Raw genomic sequence first — 17475 nt, 5'->3', positions numbered from 1 at the left:
AGAAAGAAATTCTTGTTTCTGGCCCTAGCCACTGCAGGTGACCACAAGGGATCTCATGTTGATTGTGCGCTCCAGCACCAACGTAACTAAATACAGGCTTATAAATGCCAGCCCAGGAGTGTTGCTAGCTCCTGCTGAGTGAAATTCCCTTCTCCCTTTTTCTTATCCAACCTAAGATCTTCATTTCCAATTTCTAGCATTAGATTTTCCTGTGCTTAAAATACTTAGGATGGGTGCCTTTCCCAGCAAGAAAAGATTCACACATAATCAACTAGTCTGACAGAAACTAATCAAAGCCTATCATTCATCAACACTCTGAGAATGGCTGGTGAAGCAAATCCAGTCTCAGCTGATCTATTTGGTGCTCTCCTTGGACTGGGTCCTGTCCATATCCCCCACACCTGGCCCACCTTCCACCCAAACTCCTACAACCATCATCTGTTGCATCAACTATCGGAGTCCCTACAAATCTGCAGTGCCACCTGTGTGACTCCCATCTAAACTCCCACAGCAACCACCCTCCACCTCTGCAAGTCTCACAATCAACCCAGGAATCCCAGAAGGGCAGGTGTGGGCAGTGTTAACCTTGGCATTGGGCAGGTGCTTAAAGAATGTACGGGTGGCTGGGGCAGAAGTTCCTAGGCAGAAAATGAGCTGCTCTGCAAGTGAAGTTTAAAAGCCCAGGTGGGGTCCTCTTTCCACACAGTGTCTCCAGAAGTCAAGAGCACGCAAATGTGTGCGGAATCGGGATGAGACATGGGCTGAGGTCTGTCCCGGGGAGGACCAGGCCTAGAGACAAGAGGAAGACTGGCGAAGAGGGCAGGTAGCTTTAATGAGCCAGAGTGCCCGCTCCTCTACAGTGACCCTCCCTCTCCAGTCTTCCCCATTAGTTCTGGACAGGTCCAGCCTGCCCAAGGCCCTGGTTCTCTTCAGCTGGACGTGTTAATCCTTCTGTCCCCGAAGTCGCTCCAGCCTCCTCCGAAGGTCTGGGGGCACCTTGGCCCCCGCTGCCAGCAACTCTCTCAGTCTCTGTTTGGGAGTCTTGGTGAGCAGGAAATTGCAGGGGGTCGGACCCTCTTCAAAGGTGACCCAGCAGGTCCGTGTCACTGAATGGTACCCTTCAGCACTGGCAGTCACCATATAGTCCCCTGGGGTCAGCAGCCGCCAGTAATCCCCACCCCATGCTGTGGAGAAAGAAGGGCAAAGTTAGGACCAGTCATCCTCTGCTTCAGACTCATCCAAAAGCCCTCAGTCTCTCCCACCCCTCCACCACACACACCCGTGGTGACATCATGGTTAATCCCATCCACAGCGATGACAGCATCGGCAATCCCCTCCTCCGTGTCCTTGTCCCGCACAACTCCCGAAATGCCCATGCGCACCTGTGTGGGAAAAAGGTATCCACTCTTTACCCTCTGCTTGAGAATGTGACTTTCAATTAACTTTCTAGTTATAGTCCCTGAAAAACCTGTTAAAGTGCTGTTTCTACTGTTTCTAGGTGACAAGACTTCTAGCAAAACCCTCCCCTGACTGCTAAATTACATCTGGACTGGTAGGAAGAGATATTTTCTCCAATTCAGTGACAACTGTCATTGGGTTTGTTTTTTTGGAAAGCCAGTTTTTCTTATGTACTGGACACTGAATTCAGGGAGTTCTGAGCTACCTCTGCAGTCCATGTTTTGTTTTATTTTACTGTTTATTTATTTGTGACAGGGTCTCAGTTGTGCAGGCTGGCCTTAAACAATCTTTCTGCTCAGCCTCCTGAGGAGCATGAACCACCATAGCTGGCATTTTTTTTTTCTTGGCACTGGGCTGAATCTAGGGCCTTGCATATGGAAAAAGCTTGGCAACTGAGCCCTCTCCTCAAAGGAAGCTATTCTTACGGACTCATCCCAGAGACACAAGTTCCTACGGAACATAACAGCTCTGTGCTGAGGCACTTCCTGCATCTGTCTACTGCCTTTTCTGAGACAAGCTTTCCTGCAAATAGACCTGAGACAATTCTAGGGACCACTCCAACTGCCCTGGTGTGTGCCGTAAGTTAACATGTGACACCACCCTGCTGGCAAACCACTTTTGGTCTTAAATCCTCCCGGGATACTCTGATGCCAGATATGGTGCACAGCATCTTGGGAACCTGGTATCAGCTGGATCAGTGAATCATACCAGATGGCAGCAGCCTACATGTGGAGCAGCCTGGCCAGGAGTGACTCCGGCAGGCTGAGGGGACTGAAGCGGACCTGTTCCAGGTACGTGAGGAGGGCATCTTTGTTGTTCTCCCACTCCTGGGGCAGCTCACTCTCATGAGGGAATTTGTCACAGGACAGCTCCACAGTGACCTCAAAGCAGTTGGTGTGTAGATAACTGAAGTCATTCATGCCTGTGGGGACCACAGACACCGGAGCTCCAGAAGGCAGGATGGGTGTCCTGCCCTCCTGGAGCCCTGCCCTGAGAAACACTCAAGGCTGGGAACTGCCGTGAGCTCTGCATGCAACAGCAGCCTGCCTAACACAGCAGTTTCTGGGGACCGGGCCAGCTGCACCCCCAGGACATACTCCCAGGGACTGTGTGCCAGTCAGCCCCGTTGATAATGTTGCCATGCAAGGTGAAGTCCTGGCTGTGGCAGGGCCGGCGATCTGTGTCCTGCATCACCCGATTAGTGCCTGCGTAGACAGTGCTGAGCCACCGAAAGACGGCGTCATCTGGCGTAGGCGTGAGTTCACGGCCCGCCCATGGGGTCCGAGTCATGTCGTATGGATAGGACACCACCAGCTCACCCCCGTGAAGGTTGGCACTCAGCACAAAGGGGATCCGCTTCATCCAGTTGATCACTGCCCGTGTTTCAGGAGCCACCTGGACAGGGAAGGGTCAGCAGAGGTGGACCAGAGACGGGGTCCTCTCTGCCCCCATGCTCCTTCACTGCCCTCAGGATACTCACAGTTGCATTGGGCAGGGTGTAGTAAGTGGGCAGTGGCAGGTGATGGTTGGGGACAGTATGTGGCACTAGCCCATCATCCTCTGCATCCCACAGTGGTGTATTGAGGTCAGCAAAATTGTGGTTAAGGTCAATGCTTTGATAGGTCCAGCGACCCTCTGCCCAGCCCACCAGCTCTGAGCCCTGCCAGGAAAAGGGTCTGTTCAAGTCAAGTGGCTCTAGACATTGGGGCAGAAGTTGCAGGCTACCCCTCATGCCAAGTACCTACCCGGCGGTAGGCAATCTCATAGCCATCAGGGTTCATGGAGGGCAATAGGTGGATGCGCATCTCACTGAGCAGCCGGGTCACTCGGGGGTCGCCTCGCAGGTACTCCCGGCACAAGAACTGCATCAGGAGCAGAACCAACTCACGCCCCAGGGCCTCATTCCCATGCATGCCAGCCACGTAACGAACCTCAGGCTCCCCTGGGAACACACAGTGTTCACAGATAGCTCACATCCGTGGCCTGCCCAGTGCCCACCTCTCTCCATGCCATCTGCCAGTACCAAGTTCGTGCTCTCCAGGATGGTCTGACATCTCCATCACATACAGCTTTAGGCCCTGGTAGCTCTTTCCGATGCTGTAGATCCGGGTAATGTTGGGGCACTGCTCATTCACCTGCTTCATCAGCTGGTGGGTGGCACAAAAAGGGGCAAGAGGATCACACCAGGGGTCAGATCATATGTGGCTACTGAAGGACTCACAAAGTGTGAGGTGACTCACAGATGCAGGGATCTTGGCATCATCCAAGAGGGTAGGAGCAAGACCAGAAGGAGGCAGCAGCACAGGCAAGGAACGTAACAAGAGCGACGAGGCAGATCTTAGGCGTCACCAGGAGAGGAGACAAGAGACAGAAGTAGGGGACACCCGTGTAGGTACACCCACTTTCCTGGGCCACAGGGGTTATGTCTGACCTTCCTCATGGCCTTGTAATCGTGATGCCGGAAGTCCAGAGGGTCAGAGGACCCCAGTGCGTGAGCCTCAGGGAACAGGTCATTAGTGTCTAGGGGAGAGCGAGTTTGTAGTAAAGAGTGAGTTCACAGTGGAGGATGCACCCCAAATCCTGGCCCTGCATGTCCAACCTTTGCCTGCTGCCTACCTGAGATGGGGCAGCCCAGGATCTCTGCTCGGAGGCAACACGAGCCTCCCTCTAGCCAGGTCTGTGGTAGTAGACGAATGAAGCGGGCCACCTGGGGCTCAGACAGGAGATTCAGCACGGGAGTTTCTGGGTCAGAGTTGGCAGGAAATACCTGGGGGGCATCAAGTTCTTTGCTGAGGCTACCTGGAGCCCAGTCTGGCTCAGGTTCCAGGGCAGGAACTCAGGTTAGTTCAGGGCTAACCCTGCCTGGAGGCTCAGCTAGATCTGTATTCTGCACGAAACACAGGCTCCTTGCGCACGGCCTCTGCCCATGGGTGGCCCTAGGCAGCTATGTTTTCTGGCTTGGTCACAGCTCATTGGACCAACATAGTCAGGTGATTCGGAAACAGCCTATTGTAAAACTGGCCAGGACCCTTTGTAGCCCAGTGTTAGGGGTGAGATGGAGAGGCCAAAACTGTAAGTGACTCAAGCCAGAGATCCATGGCCAGCAGGGGTGTTCCAGGGGCAGTGTTCACCCCATATTCTGGTTATTCTTATCCCCAGAGGAACCCCAGACAGACTAAGCTCTCTGGTGCCCACTCCCAGCACAGAGGGGCCCAGACACGATGGGACCACAGTGGGACTCACTTACCGCATCCATCCCACTGCTGAGATTTTGACTCCCCCACCAGATCTGACTGTCATTACTGAACTGGACCTTGTATGATGTGACCCAGTCATACCTAGCAGAAAAGGTGAGATCATCAGTGCCCCCCCGCCGAGTCCCATTGCTGCCCTCCTGTTTCCACCCACAGCTTCTGCCCAAGGGCCCTCCTGCCTCACCTCCAGATAGAGTTCCTGCCCTGTGTGACAATGCCTGAGAAGCGGGTGGGTTTCCTAGCGTCCACTCGGAACCATGGCTCAGTGTCCCGCTGCTCGGCACACCAGGCCCCATCATACAGATCACCATCCTCCAGGCCTGACTGCGGGCACAGGACACAGCAGTTGGTCCGAGGCAGGTAAAGAGAGGTGGCTAGGATAGGGGACAAGTTCCCAGGGATTCCTTTGCCTACCACTGAGGGCAGGAGTTGACTACCTGGATGTTGAGCCGTCCTCGGTGTGGTCCCAGACCAAAAGACTGGCTGCTGGAAGCCTCGAGCTGGCTATCTGAAACTCGGAGGGACTCCAGGCCCAAAGGGGGACAGCCTGAGGTGGGGACCAAGCAGGTGAGACAGGACCAGAGAGAGCAGGCAAGAAACTGAGCCTGGGCTTGTGAGTACCAGGCAGGCAGGGGGTATGCGTAGGCCCTGGAGAAAAAGAGCTACATGGCTAAATGCTAAGGAACTGCAAGCCCAGGTGGGGCCCTGCAGAGGGAGTACCTGGCTCCTGTTTCTCAAGGAGGTTGAGCATCCTGGCTGGGCTGGTGGTCACCAAAGGCTTGGCAGTCACTGGGGAACTTGGACTTGTTGGTTTCTTTCGCTTCTTCAGAATAACCTTTTTCTTCCGGACGACTCGAATCCAGGTGTGCTGTTTCACAGTCCCTAGGGACAGCATCAAGACAGACGCATTCCATGAAACCCCAGATGGAAAGGTCTGCCCGGCAGGGAGACATGCGAGTATCAAAGGGCCTTGGCTTTTGGCATCAAAAAGCCTCCAATCTGCCTCTCCTCCCATTTCCTTGGTACCTTACGTAGATGGCCAGCTGCGCCGCAGATCCGCGGGATCATTCTCAAGAGACAAATTGGTTCCCTGCCCTACAAAACCACTCACCACCTGTCTGTACCACCTCCCAAAAGCCTCACTGAGCTGACTAAATCTCATGCCCAGACCTTCTGCGCTGCCTGCATGGTAGCATCTGCTTCTGAGCTGAGATCTCCTGTCCTCAAATCCATGTTTGTTCTGGCCACTGAGGCTTTCTGGGTGGGGCTGCTCACTCACCCTCCCACAAAGAGCCTTGCATAAGGCAGTGTGGCCAGATCCCTTCACACCCACGCTCCATCGATGCTGCCAGAACATGATGCACATTTTGGTGTCCGGTGCCCCTGTGCCTTTGCACATACTGTTCCCTTCCTGGTTCCCGTGTCTGGTCAGACACTCACTCTTCAGGATGAGGTCCACTAGCCTCCCTAGAAGCCCCTGACTGCCATCCCCTTGCCTTTCTTCACCAGTCTCCCATATGCGGGAAAGGGCCAGTCAGATAGCCAACCTCCCGGCTCTAGAAACCATGCTCCTCCTATTGGCATCCTCAGCAGAGCCTCTCCCTCCCTTTTGTTCTCTCTCTCCAGCCCTTCCCCTGAAAGTCTCTACACAGGCTCGCTCTGCGCCCCTTCCTCTGGGTGTTTTTGTACCGCTTTCTCTCCTACTGCAGGCTCTGGCCTCAGTTTCTTCATCTGTGAGAAGGGAAGGTTTGGGGCTGAGGAGCCCGCATCCCACTGGCGCCTGTCCACACACTGCTGACTGGGTCCAGCCGGGAACTGGGGCTGCTGTGTCAGCAACTATTGCGCAGCCGATGCGTTTGTGCGTGTGTGTGTTTGTGCGTGTGTGTGTGTGCCCGAGTCTGTGAGTCTGTGAGTCTGTGTGCTGGGCAGGGGGCGCCGCGGAACTCACCGTTCGCCTTCGCGGGCTGCAGTGCAGGGCTGCTACGCGGGGCCGGAGTCGAGCCCGGCGCTCCGGTGGTCGCGGGCCGCGCCAGCTCCGGCGCCGAGGCCCCCGGCGCCCCCAGGCCCACACCGACGGCAGGCGCGAAGGCGGCCAGGGCGAGCAGCGGACCCCACATGGCGGGCGCAGGAGGCGGAGAGGCGCGGGCGGCGGCGCGAGGTGCGTTCGCCTCTTCCTGCAGGCCGCTCCGAGCCCCCCGCCCCTTCCTGCCCGCCCCACGCCCCTCGGAGCCTGCGGCCCGCCCACGGCCCGAGCGCCACCTCGAACCTCGGGGCTGGGGGAGGCGGGCGCTCGCGCGCCGTGCGGGCCCGGGGCGCCGTGCGGGGCTCCCCGGGGTGCGCGCGGGGTCTCCGGCCCCTTCCTCTGGCCTCGGGGCCGGCCGGCCGGGCTCCCACGCGCCCTTCACAGCGGGGCGTCTGCGGGTACCGTGCGGGACGCCAGGCGCCTTACACGGGGTCCTCCAACCAGACTTCATTTCACACGCAGGTAAACTGAGGCCTGCAGCGGCTTACTGATTTGGCCACAGCAGAAAAACAGCTGTGGGAGAGGAAACTACAACCCGAGGAGGAGATCCATCCAGAGCCAGGGCGGACGAGACAGCAGGGAGCGAGGAGTGGGAAACTGAGGCACCGAAGAGGGCGCGGTGCGGGGGTGGAATCCGTGGAAAAGGACTTCTTGGGAAAGACAACCCGAGGGGCCCAGCCGGAGGCGGCGGGTCCCACCACTGCCCCACACCCACCCCCAGTCCCGCCTCTCCTCTCCTCTCCTCTCCTCTGCTTCCCTCCCCGACTCTCTCGCTCGCCAGGCTGCCACGTTCCGGGCTTACATAACCCAAGAAGAAAAGCCAGAGCCGATACCCGGCGGGCTGAAGCTAGGGATGGAGGGGCCTAGGCTTGCGTGGGGGCTCTGCCCTCCTCCCGCCATCGTTCTCCCCTTCCTGTATCCCTCTCATCAGGGTCTACAGCCTTGGGTGTCTATTCTCTCCTTCGTTGGGGGTTTCAGATCACTTCCATCCTCCTCGTGGGTGCCCTTTTGAGTCCCCTTTGAGTTCCGAACGTCAGGATGGCCTTCCATGAAGGAAAAAGACAAAACCTTCCACAGTGCGTCTTTGGCCAGTGCTTCCCCTTTGCTGCCATTCCCACTAGAAGCAATGTCCAGAAGTAGGTGAGAATCTTCTGGAGTGTCCAGGTCCTTGAGCATGTGGGGTGGGAGTCAGGGGCATTATCTACATAAATGCTTTCCATTTCCCAGAGTCTGCATCATTGTGGTGGTCCAAGCTCACACGATTCCTGGAAAGGAACACTGTACTGCACTCCTGAAACACACTCACCCCTGGTTCCGAAGAACCCAGAGGGGTGAGTCCTGGAGCTCTGGACACTTTTGGTCAACCCAGTGTGCACATGAGATAGAGGGCTAGAAAGGCCCTGGGAGACTAAGCAGGGCTGTTGAGAGACCAGGTCCCTTCCTAGACAGCACTCCCAGAGCACAGGGAGCCCTGAGCAAATGGCACCAGGAGATGGCAGGAGTCAGGCTGAGCTTCCCTGCTTCCTAAGACGGGAAGCCAGGTCCAAACAGCTATCCAGGACTGCCTAGTTTCCAGCATTGTCTAGTCTGGCCACTTCCCTGTCTCTAGCCTCCAGCCCTGTTCAAGTTTCCCAGAGAGTGTGAGGTGAAGGAAGGGAGGACACAAACAACAGGATATCTTGGGCTCTTGAGACTTCCACCCCCTGCCACCAAGCCCTGCTCCATACAGCAGTCACATGGAGTCAGTTCCTCCCTGTTAGATCCCCAGCAGGCTCACCAGTACCAAGTACTTTTTCTACCTGTGCCTTTCCCACCCACATCCACCTCACCTATTCCTCTGGCTCCTGTCCTTCCAGTCACACTGTTATTCGAGCTGCAGTGCACAGCCCTTGCACAGTCCAGATGCAAAGGACCCCTTTCCCTTTTCCTTGACGCTACTGTGAATCTGTTCACCAGCCCGCTCTCACTCTGCACAGTGTACTTTTTTTTCCCCCTTCAATAAATGCCCATCCCTCTCTCTTTTCCGGAGGTCTTGTCCACTTCTTTATCAGGACACTTGGAAAGAATTCCTCCAGGCCCCACTATTTGGTAACATTTTCTAGGCAGGTCCAGCTGAGAAATAAGACTCTTCTCTTTCCCATTTTTGGTCAGTCATAGTGTTATAGACAGCTAAGTTAGGTAGAAATAAATAGGCAGTCCGACAGGGGTAAGCCCTCAAAAGAGTCAATACAAAAGATGAAAACACTATGGCTATTTCTGGAGCAGTATCTGTTGGAGGCCAGGACTCAAGATAAAGACAAAATGATCAGGGCAACATGCTTCTCCAGTAAGACAAGTGGTAACAACTGGTCCAGTGAAGTCTAGATAGGCATCAGTCACCTCAGTGAGTGACCAAGACCCCTGGACTCATCCCTTCCTGAAAAGTTCTTTGTTCTTTCCGTGTACTCTTGCTATGTGACCTGCTTCCCCATTAGATCAATATTATCTAAGCCATTACGCTTGTAATCTTATGGGTTGATCATAGTTTTGACCCATGTACCTACCTCATGATTTTGCTCTATAAAATTTCCTTTGGAAAAAAGAAATTTCCTTTGAGTAGTAGCAACCTGCTCAAGTCCCCTCATGTCTCTCTCAAGAGCTGTCTTGAAATTTCCTACTCTTAACCTCTACTGCTCCTTAGAATTCATTCTTCAATTTGGGGGAATGCAAACTTGGCATTTTGGACATCTGGCAGGTTGGACATTTATTCCTCCTATATAATCTGAAGGTCCTATGTCAGTGGTGGGCATGAATTACACTCGGATTTCTCACGCTAACCTGGTTGTGAAATGGGTTGTTCGAGGTTCCACTGGGCGCAGGAAAGCTTCTACACAACATGCAGTTACTGTATGTGTGACCCAAAGTTTACTATGTCTCTTTTGCTCCCACATTTTCTTTTTTCCCAGTTCAGCTTTCTCAGTCTTGGAAGGGGCTATCAATAACTCGGTCTCCTTCTTGGGTAGCCACCCAGCCCATCTTGCCTGGTTAAGTGCTCAAAAACCCATCTGGGCTTTTTCCCTAGGTGCTCCTTTATCACCAGCTATGATTAGTGATTTCAGGGTCCCATTTCCTAAAACCTCAGGAAGCCTTTTCCAACCTTCCCGGAGACACCAGGAAATCTCACTCTTAGGGACAAGGGTCTCTGCTTTCAGGGAATACAAGCCTCTTTTTCCCTTTCGAAGTCTGGTTCAATTGCCTTCCTATTTCTTCTTAACAGGAGTCTGGGTGATTTAGAAATGTGCTGAGTGCCTGAGTAGAACAAAGGGAACAGAGTCCACCCACGAGCTGCGGTGAATACAGGGAAGCAGAGCTGGAGTATCTTAGTCAACACATAACAGCTCATACCTTTGTACTCAAGTCTTTTTGTTTACTTGTTTGCTTGCTTGCTTATTTGTTTGTTTGGGTTTTTTTGTTTGTTTGGTTGGTTTGCTTTTTTAGTCAGGAGTTCACTTTGTAGCCCAGGCTGGCCTCGAACCCTCAGCCTCCCAAGTGCTGGAATTATAAGCATGTGCTACCATGCCCAGCAGCTCCAAGCCTTTTTTCTTAACCATGGTGAGAAAATGAGCTTCTGCTTCTACTGCCTTAAAAAGAAAATTACCAAAGTCTCTTATTAACGGGATAAATGGGAGGGTACTGTTTCTCAAATAGTTACATAGAGAGAGTAGAGGCCCCATCCTGGTGTCTAAGAAGTCATAATAGGCCACAGGCTATGAAGCCATTTAAGGGAGGGAAAATGACAGTGGTGCCACCAGAGATGCCTGGTAGGACAATTGAAGTTTCGTGGGGGACACCCAGAGTTCAGCACATCTCCATCCTGCTGTGGAGATGCCCTCAGAAGAATCCCAGACCTAGTCTTCTCTCTCCAGAAGCCACATGAAGTGCCGTGAGAAGCATCCTGCAGACCCCACTGACCTCGTCCTTAGAAACTGGAGACAATTTCTGATAATCCAAGGGTGGAAAGGAACTTCCCTTCTATTGCAATAATGTTTGCCTCCAGGATGAACGAGGCAATTGTGAGAGGTGGGTACAGAAAGGCAATCCAAATATGTAAATTACAGTACTATTCTTCAGCTAGATCTTTTCTGTAGAAGGCAAGGAAAGAGGCCTGAAATTCCTTATATTCAGGCATTTATGGCTATTTCTCAGAAGCTGTCCCACTGCAAAGGCCCAAGGGACCCCTGAGGAAGACCTCCATATCATGGATCATCCCTTGCTCACACCCATCTCTCCAGATGATACAGGTATTCCAAACATGTTTGATGAAAGAAACCACCCAGGCAGGTTTCCTCAGCCTCCTCCTTAGAACCCTCAGGCCAGTCCCACCCTCTCCAAGTGACTCAGACAGTCCCTTAGAAGCTAGCTCCACAGAGAGACCCAGGACTTCTCAGTACCTCCTCATGCTTCTCCAACAGCTCTAAGCTCCCACAGCATTTTTGGGTTTTAGAGTCTTGGGGTCTTCTTCTGGAGGGAGGTTTCTCAAATGTGGCCTTCTGTGGCCTTGCCAGTCCCCTTGTAATATTCCCTTTCTCCCTGTAGTAAACCTTAAGAAGAATATCAGATGGGCCAAAATTCTGTATCATTAATGAGGCTATAATTCCAACCCACCCTCTAGTAGCAGATTCATATGCAAAACCTGTCCGAAATTCTAGATGACACAAATTGGTTCTGAGTATTGGGCCTCTACAATGTTTCTTTTCTATTTTTTGGCATCCAGACTGTTAGTTTGTTTGCCTGTGATGGGAAAATCACACCTCAAAGGTATAACCATATACTTGGACAAATTTTCCCATAGGGCTTTAGAGATAACTTCTATGTTTTTGCTTGAGCACTGGGAATGGATTTAAGGAGCCTAGAGCTTCTACAGGGAACCATCCTTTATATGTAGATGATATTCTAATCTACAGCTCAACTTGGGAGCTATCCAACCATAATACTATTCAAACTCCCAGTTTTCTAGCTAAAAAGGGATATAGAGTCTCAAAGGAAAAGGTTCAGATATCCCTTAAAAGAGTCTAATGCTTGGCGCACATTTTTTTTTTTTTTTTTTTTTTTTTTTTGGTACCAAGGATTGAACTCACGACCTTGTGCTTGCCAGGCAGGTGTTTATGCCACTGAGCTAAATCCCCAGCCCTGGCACATATCCTTGTACCCAGAGAAAGACAACTATTTAGGGACTGTGTCTAGGCTATCCATGATATTGGAAACCCTGCCACCAAGCAAGAGCTGCCATCTTTCCTGCAAATGGCCAGCTTCTGCGGAACCTGGATAACTAATTTTGGACTAATGGCAAAGCCTATATATGAGGCTGTCAAAGGTCCTGAGTCTGAGGCCTTACACGGTACAGAAGTGACTGACAATATCTTTCAGGGAAAACATCCCTCAGGCTCCAGCACTAGGAATATCTGATTCAAGAAAATCCTTCTTCCACTGTGTAGCAGAAAAGAGAAATTGTATTAGTTATCATTCAGATTATGAGACAGTGCTAACAGGGCACCTGTTTTGGGTGTCTGGACCCAAAAGCTGGAACAGAAATCCTGCCCAGTGGCATACTTCAAAAAAATTAAATGGAGTGGCTGCTTGATGATGACCCTGCCTGAGAGCATTAGGAGTACAGCTATGCTAACAGAAGAAGCTACAAGACTAACTTTGGGATAAAAACCAAGAGTCCAGACTCTCCCTCAATTAAAGGATATTCCTGAGACAAAAGTTTACTTCTGAGTGATGGGAACAGTTCACCAAGTCAGGCCATGGATTTAGACAACACTGAGGTTACCATAACAATTTGTACTACTCTTAATCCTGCCTCACTGATACATGCAGGCTTGGAGGTCAATCACTCTTGTGATTAGGTGATTTCCCAGACATAGGCAAGCAGGAAGAACACCAGTGACCTCCTTTTCCAAGATTCTGAGGAGGTGTGGTTAACTGGTAAAGGTAGCTTAGTCCCAGAAAACATCAAAAGGCAAGTTACACAGTTGTCAGTGCACAACAGGTCACTGAGGTCAAAATCCTTCCCCCAGAAACTGCCACTCAAAAAGAAAATCTCATAGCTCTTACTCAGGCAGTGGTATTAGGAAAAGGTAAAAGGCTAAATATTTACGCAGATTCCAAACATATTCCTTTCTGGTGCTACATGCCCATGAAGGAATATGGGAAAATGGAACTTGCTTACCAATAATCAAGCACCTATAAGGAAGGCATCAGCAAGAAATTCTACAGCTTTTAGAGGCAGCCTTCCAGGCAAGTCACTGTCATTCATTTCTCCTTGGAAAATTGAAAGGCTGATAGGTAAAAAGAGCAGCCTTGCAGCCCCTCAAAACCCTTGCCTTATTTTCAGTTCTTGAGGAATCATTGAAACCAGCCTACCCCAGGAAGATAAACAGGCCTTAGGACAAGGAGGAGCTAAAAGGGGCTTCGGTGGTATTTGGGAACAAACTAGTCCTTTTTCAAGGACACAATGGAAAACTATAAATGCCCTTTGTTGTGGTTAGGGGTTGTGTAGAGAACAAATTAGGACATGGATTTTATAATATTTTTATAATGGTCACTGTCGATGTCGCTCCTGGCCGGCAGGAAGGACACACGACAAAGTCTGGCAGTGGACAACCTTTTCTTTTATTTTCCTTCTCCGTACAGCCTGCCCTGGGATCGCTCCCAGCCGAAGCCTCCTTTGGTCCGCTCCCCGCGGCTCCTTCTGGGCTTCTACTTCCGGGCTTCTTCTTCCCCCCCAGGGGTGGCACCAGTATATATACGGATACAGTGTCCAATCATGTTAAAGTAAGCAAGGCAAGCTGATTGGCTAACATCATCAGTTGCCAGGCAGACTATATTGTTGAGCGGGTTGCTTACGCGGTAAGCAGGAAACTAACGTGCTCGATGGGAGGGGTAATCTACCTCAGGCTTTACTCTTTACTACAGGCCTCACGTCCGCCAAGTGAGGCGACCGGGCTCGGGGCTGCGGCTCCCAACATCTCCCCCTTTTTTATTTTTTATGAATGTGCGCATCGTAGCCCTTCCTGGACTGGGTGCAGAGGCTTATGCCCTATGTGTAGGCCCACCGTAGGTCCTTGGCTTAGACCCTGGTCGGCCGTCCCATGGTCCGCCAAGGCCCTGAGGCCCTCGTCCTTTTTCTAGGGCCAGGCACAAACTGGACGGAACCTGGATGCACACAAGCTTGCACTCATTTCCTCTCCATAAAAAAATCCCCTCGGAGAGAAATTTAGACCTGGGCAGCATCTAACAGTCCAGCGGCTTACGTGCAGGATGGGGTAGGGCCTGGCTTAGGTTGAGTCGCACCGGGGGAGTACGCTCTTACCCGTCATTGACTCTCCTACCCAGCTATGTCATAATTTTTTAGAGGAGGAGTGTGGGAAGCTCACCACCCCTAGACTCGGTCGTAGGCTAGGCGAGCGAGTCATGCATATGCCTGAGGATCTTCTTGTCCATTTTGGGCTACCGCTATTTTTATTCATCTTGTTGGTTGGTCTGTGATGGATCTCCGGTAGGGCAGGTCTGATCTTCAGTCGAGGGCTTTGTCGCCCGTGTCAGTCTCTCCGGTACCCACAGTGGTTCTCGTCCCGATTCCTGTGGGAAAACACAAACCGCGCCTCGGTTCCAGCTGACCACTGGATCCGGGCCCATCCATTGTCCTGTCAGGACATCTTTCTACTTCACCCACCCTTTATGGTTGGGGGAAGGGTTGCAGTGCTCCACGGCTGGGGAGCAATTATCATTATTTAAATTTAAAAAATTGTGTGTGAATAGTGCCATGGATAATCGTGCCTTTGGGGCCAGGCCTTGGCCTACTCCCCCTTTTTGTTTTTGTAAAATTTCTTTGAGGCTTCTATGAGCCCTCTCAATGATTCCTTGACCTTGGGGATTATATGGGATACCATGTTTTAATTGAACCTCCATCATTTTGCAGAACTCATTGAAGGCTTTGCCTATATAGGCTGGTCCATTATCAGTTTTTAATATTTTTGGTTTGCCCCATGCGGCCCAAGCCGCCAGGCAATGATTGATCACATTAGACACTTTTTCACCTGTTTCTGCTGTTGCAAATATGACGTGAGAACAGGTGTCTGTGGAAACATGAACATATTTAAGAGTCCCAAACTCCTGTATATGTGTGATGTCCATCTGCCAAACATCACCAGGGATCAAACCTCGAGGGTTTACTCCCATCGGTATGGCAGGTTTGTATGTGGCACAGGAGTCACATAGTCGCACGATATCTCGTGCATCTGCTCTGGAAACATGGAAATGGTTTGCTAGTGTCCTGGCATTGACATGAAACTTATCATGGAAGGCACGGGCTCGCTCGATTGGTGTTAGTAAGGTAAAAATCCATAACGGGCGAGTGGCAGTGTCAGCAGCCGCATTCCCCTGTGTCATGGGCCCTGGCAGGGATGTATGTGCTCTTATGTGGGTGGTGAAGACCTTATGGTGTCTGTTCTGAAGCAATGTCTGGATAGACAGGAACAGCCCAGCCACTGTGGAAGTGGATCTAATTAAACCGGCAGTCTCAAGCACTTGCATAGCATTGACCACATACCTAGAATCGGAGACAATATTAATGGCTTCTGAGAGCCGTTCAAGAATCATTTTAACGATCTGCAGTTCTACCACCTGAGGCTGATCAGGTTCAAATTGTATGGTAACCGGGGGCTTGCCTAGGATCACATAGGCGCCTATCCCCGTCTTGGAGCCATCTGTATATATTGTAGTTGCTGGGACTAATGGCTCAGAGGCAGTAACCTTTGGAAAAATTATAGGGTGCTGAGTGACAAATGACAAGATAGGGTCTTTAGGGTATTGATTGTTTATATCCCCATGGAAAACACATCTCAGAATGGCCCACGTATCTATGCAGGCAGCCAGGGTCTTGATCTGGCTGGCGGTATAGGGTACTCGGATGGCTTGTGGTCCTGAGCCAAAATGTTGGACAGCTCTATCATGTGCTTCAAGGGCCAATGAAGCGACTGCCTCCAGGTAATGCTCTATGACTTTTGCAGGTGAGACCTTAGGGTGTATCCACAGTAATGGTCCTTTCTGTCAAATCACCGCTGTGGGCTGTAGACTAGTCTGTAGCAAACAGACATCAAAGGGTCGCCCTGGTTCAATTCTGTGTAAGGTAGCCCCACCTAAGGCTTTTTCCACTCTCTGTAAGGCAGCTCTTGCCTCAGGAGTGAGCCTCCTGTGGGAGGCTATATCTGGGTCTCCCTTTAGAAGGTCGAACAGGGGTTTGAGATCTGAATTTGGTATATGTAAATATGGCCTAATCCAATTAATGTCTCCCAATAGCTTTTGCATGTCATTTAGGGTCCTAAGGCCATCCGTCCTAATGGTGACCTTCTGTGGAGAGACTAGCATAGGGGAGATTTTTGCGCCTAAGTAGGTCACCATTTCTCCTCCCTGAATCTTGTCGGGGGCAACATGCAGATTAGCTTGTCTCAGGGCCTCGACCAACTGGCCGAGCATATTATTTAGCATGTCTGGGTCCCTGCCGCTGAGCAAAAGGTCGTCCATGTAATGCACACATCTTATCTTGGGAAAGGATTTCCGTAGGGGGGCCAGTAGGGAATCAAGGTAAATCTGACACATAGTGGGACTGTTGGCCATACCTTGGGGCAGCGTTATCCACTCGTATCTGAGATCAGGGCTTTCTTGGTTAATGGTGGGTAAAGTAAAGGCGAACCTATGAGTGTCCTCTGGATGCAGGGGGATTGAGAAGAAACAGTCTCTAAGATCTATAACATAAACTGGCCAGGACTGAGGGATGGCTGAGAGAGCTGGCAGCCCCCTCTGGACCGCCCCCAGGGACTGCATCTGCGCGTTGACCGCCCTTAGATCATGGAGCAGCCTCCATTTGCCAGACTTTTTCTTAATTATAAAAATGGGGGTGTTCCATGGGGAGGTCGACGGCTTAATGTGTCCTAATCTAAGTTGTGCACTGACTATTTCTGACAAGGCTAATAGCTTCTCCTTAGGCAGGGGCCACTGAGGTACCCAAACCGGATCATTTGACCTCCAGGTGATTTTGATCGAAGTGGGTAGGAGAGCTTCTTCAGCGGCCCCTAAGAAAAACCCAGCCCTTGCCTACCTTTTTTGTTCTCTACTGGTATTGGGGATGTCCGACCCTGTAGGGCATTGCCCAAGCCTTTGCCGGGGGTATATCCCTGGTTCCTGAGTATATCCTTAGCCTGGGGGGAGCAGTTTGACGTAAGCGTGACATCCATCTGAGTGAGGATGTCCCTTCCCCATAGAGACACTGGCAACTGCAACACAAATGGTTGGAAATGGCCCTGATGACCCTCCTCATCACACCAGAGCAGGGTTGAAGCACTAACCTGAGGAGCTGACACCATCCCCAGGCCCTGCAGCGTGTTATCTGCAGTGTTGGTGGGCCAGTTGGAGGGCCAATCCTTTCTAGAGATAATGGAACGGTCAGCTCCTGTGTCTAGGAGCCCTGTTATATTCTTGCCATTGACTTAAGTGAGAGCATGGGCCTTTTATCAAGTATTATATGGAGTCCCTCGAAGACTTCCCCTGAGGAACCGAAACCTTGACTTTCTCTAATTTTCTGCTTTGAGGGGAATCTCTTGTGGAGACTGGGGAGCAGCAAGAGCTGCGCTATCTTGTCTCCTTTATTGATTACCATAGTACCCACAAGAGATTGAACCATAATTTTAATATGTCCTG

The 17475-nt window shown here is 51.5% G+C and overlaps 1 protein-coding gene and 1 long non-coding RNA gene across 6 annotated transcripts; one reads left to right on the top strand and one right to left on the bottom strand.

Annotated features, from left to right (window-relative positions):
- Positions 1-813: 813 nt before the first annotated feature.
- Cpxm1 (carboxypeptidase X, M14 family member 1) lies at positions 814-6829 on the bottom strand. 4 transcript variants are annotated; one of them, XM_003476629.4, is made up of 14 exons: positions 6661-6829; positions 5433-5594; positions 5150-5259; positions 4897-5036; positions 4706-4796; positions 4075-4225; positions 3890-3978; positions 3482-3605; positions 3204-3400; positions 2939-3118; positions 2556-2853; positions 2241-2380; positions 1280-1382; positions 814-1184 (listed from the first exon to the last, which is right to left on the bottom strand). In XM_003476629.4, the coding sequence occupies exons 1-14, from the start codon at positions 6827-6829 to the stop codon at positions 943-945; spliced, it is 2196 nt and encodes a 731-aa protein (XP_003476677.1). In that variant the 3' UTR covers positions 814-942. The 4 variants fall into 4 exon arrangements, with proteins under 4 accessions (XP_003476677.1, XP_063104857.1, XP_063104858.1 ...); XM_063248787.1 differs by lacking the exon at positions 6661-6829 and adding an exon at positions 6402-6517; XM_063248788.1 differs by lacking the exon at positions 6661-6829 and adding an exon at positions 5739-5757.
- On the top strand, positions 6734-8756 carry LOC106029074 (uncharacterized). 2 transcript variants are annotated; one of them, XR_010047534.1, is made up of 3 exons: positions 6734-6870; positions 7198-7875; positions 7963-8756. It is a non-coding gene; the product is annotated as an uncharacterized LOC106029074 (long non-coding RNA). The 2 variants fall into 2 exon arrangements; XR_010047533.1 differs by having other exon boundaries at positions 7198-8756.
- Positions 8757-17475: the final 8719 nt, after the last annotated feature.

Source organism: Cavia porcellus, unplaced genomic scaffold (genome assembly GCF_034190915.1).
Source record: "Cavia porcellus strain 051 isolate PalLab524CR breed Dunkin Hartley unplaced genomic scaffold, mCavPor4.1 scaffold_5, whole genome shotgun sequence".
Lineage (NCBI taxonomy): Eukaryota > Metazoa > Chordata > Mammalia > Rodentia > Caviidae > Cavia > Cavia porcellus.
Note: the sequence above shows the minus strand (reverse complement) of the source record. Positions and strands in the feature narration are given on the sequence as shown.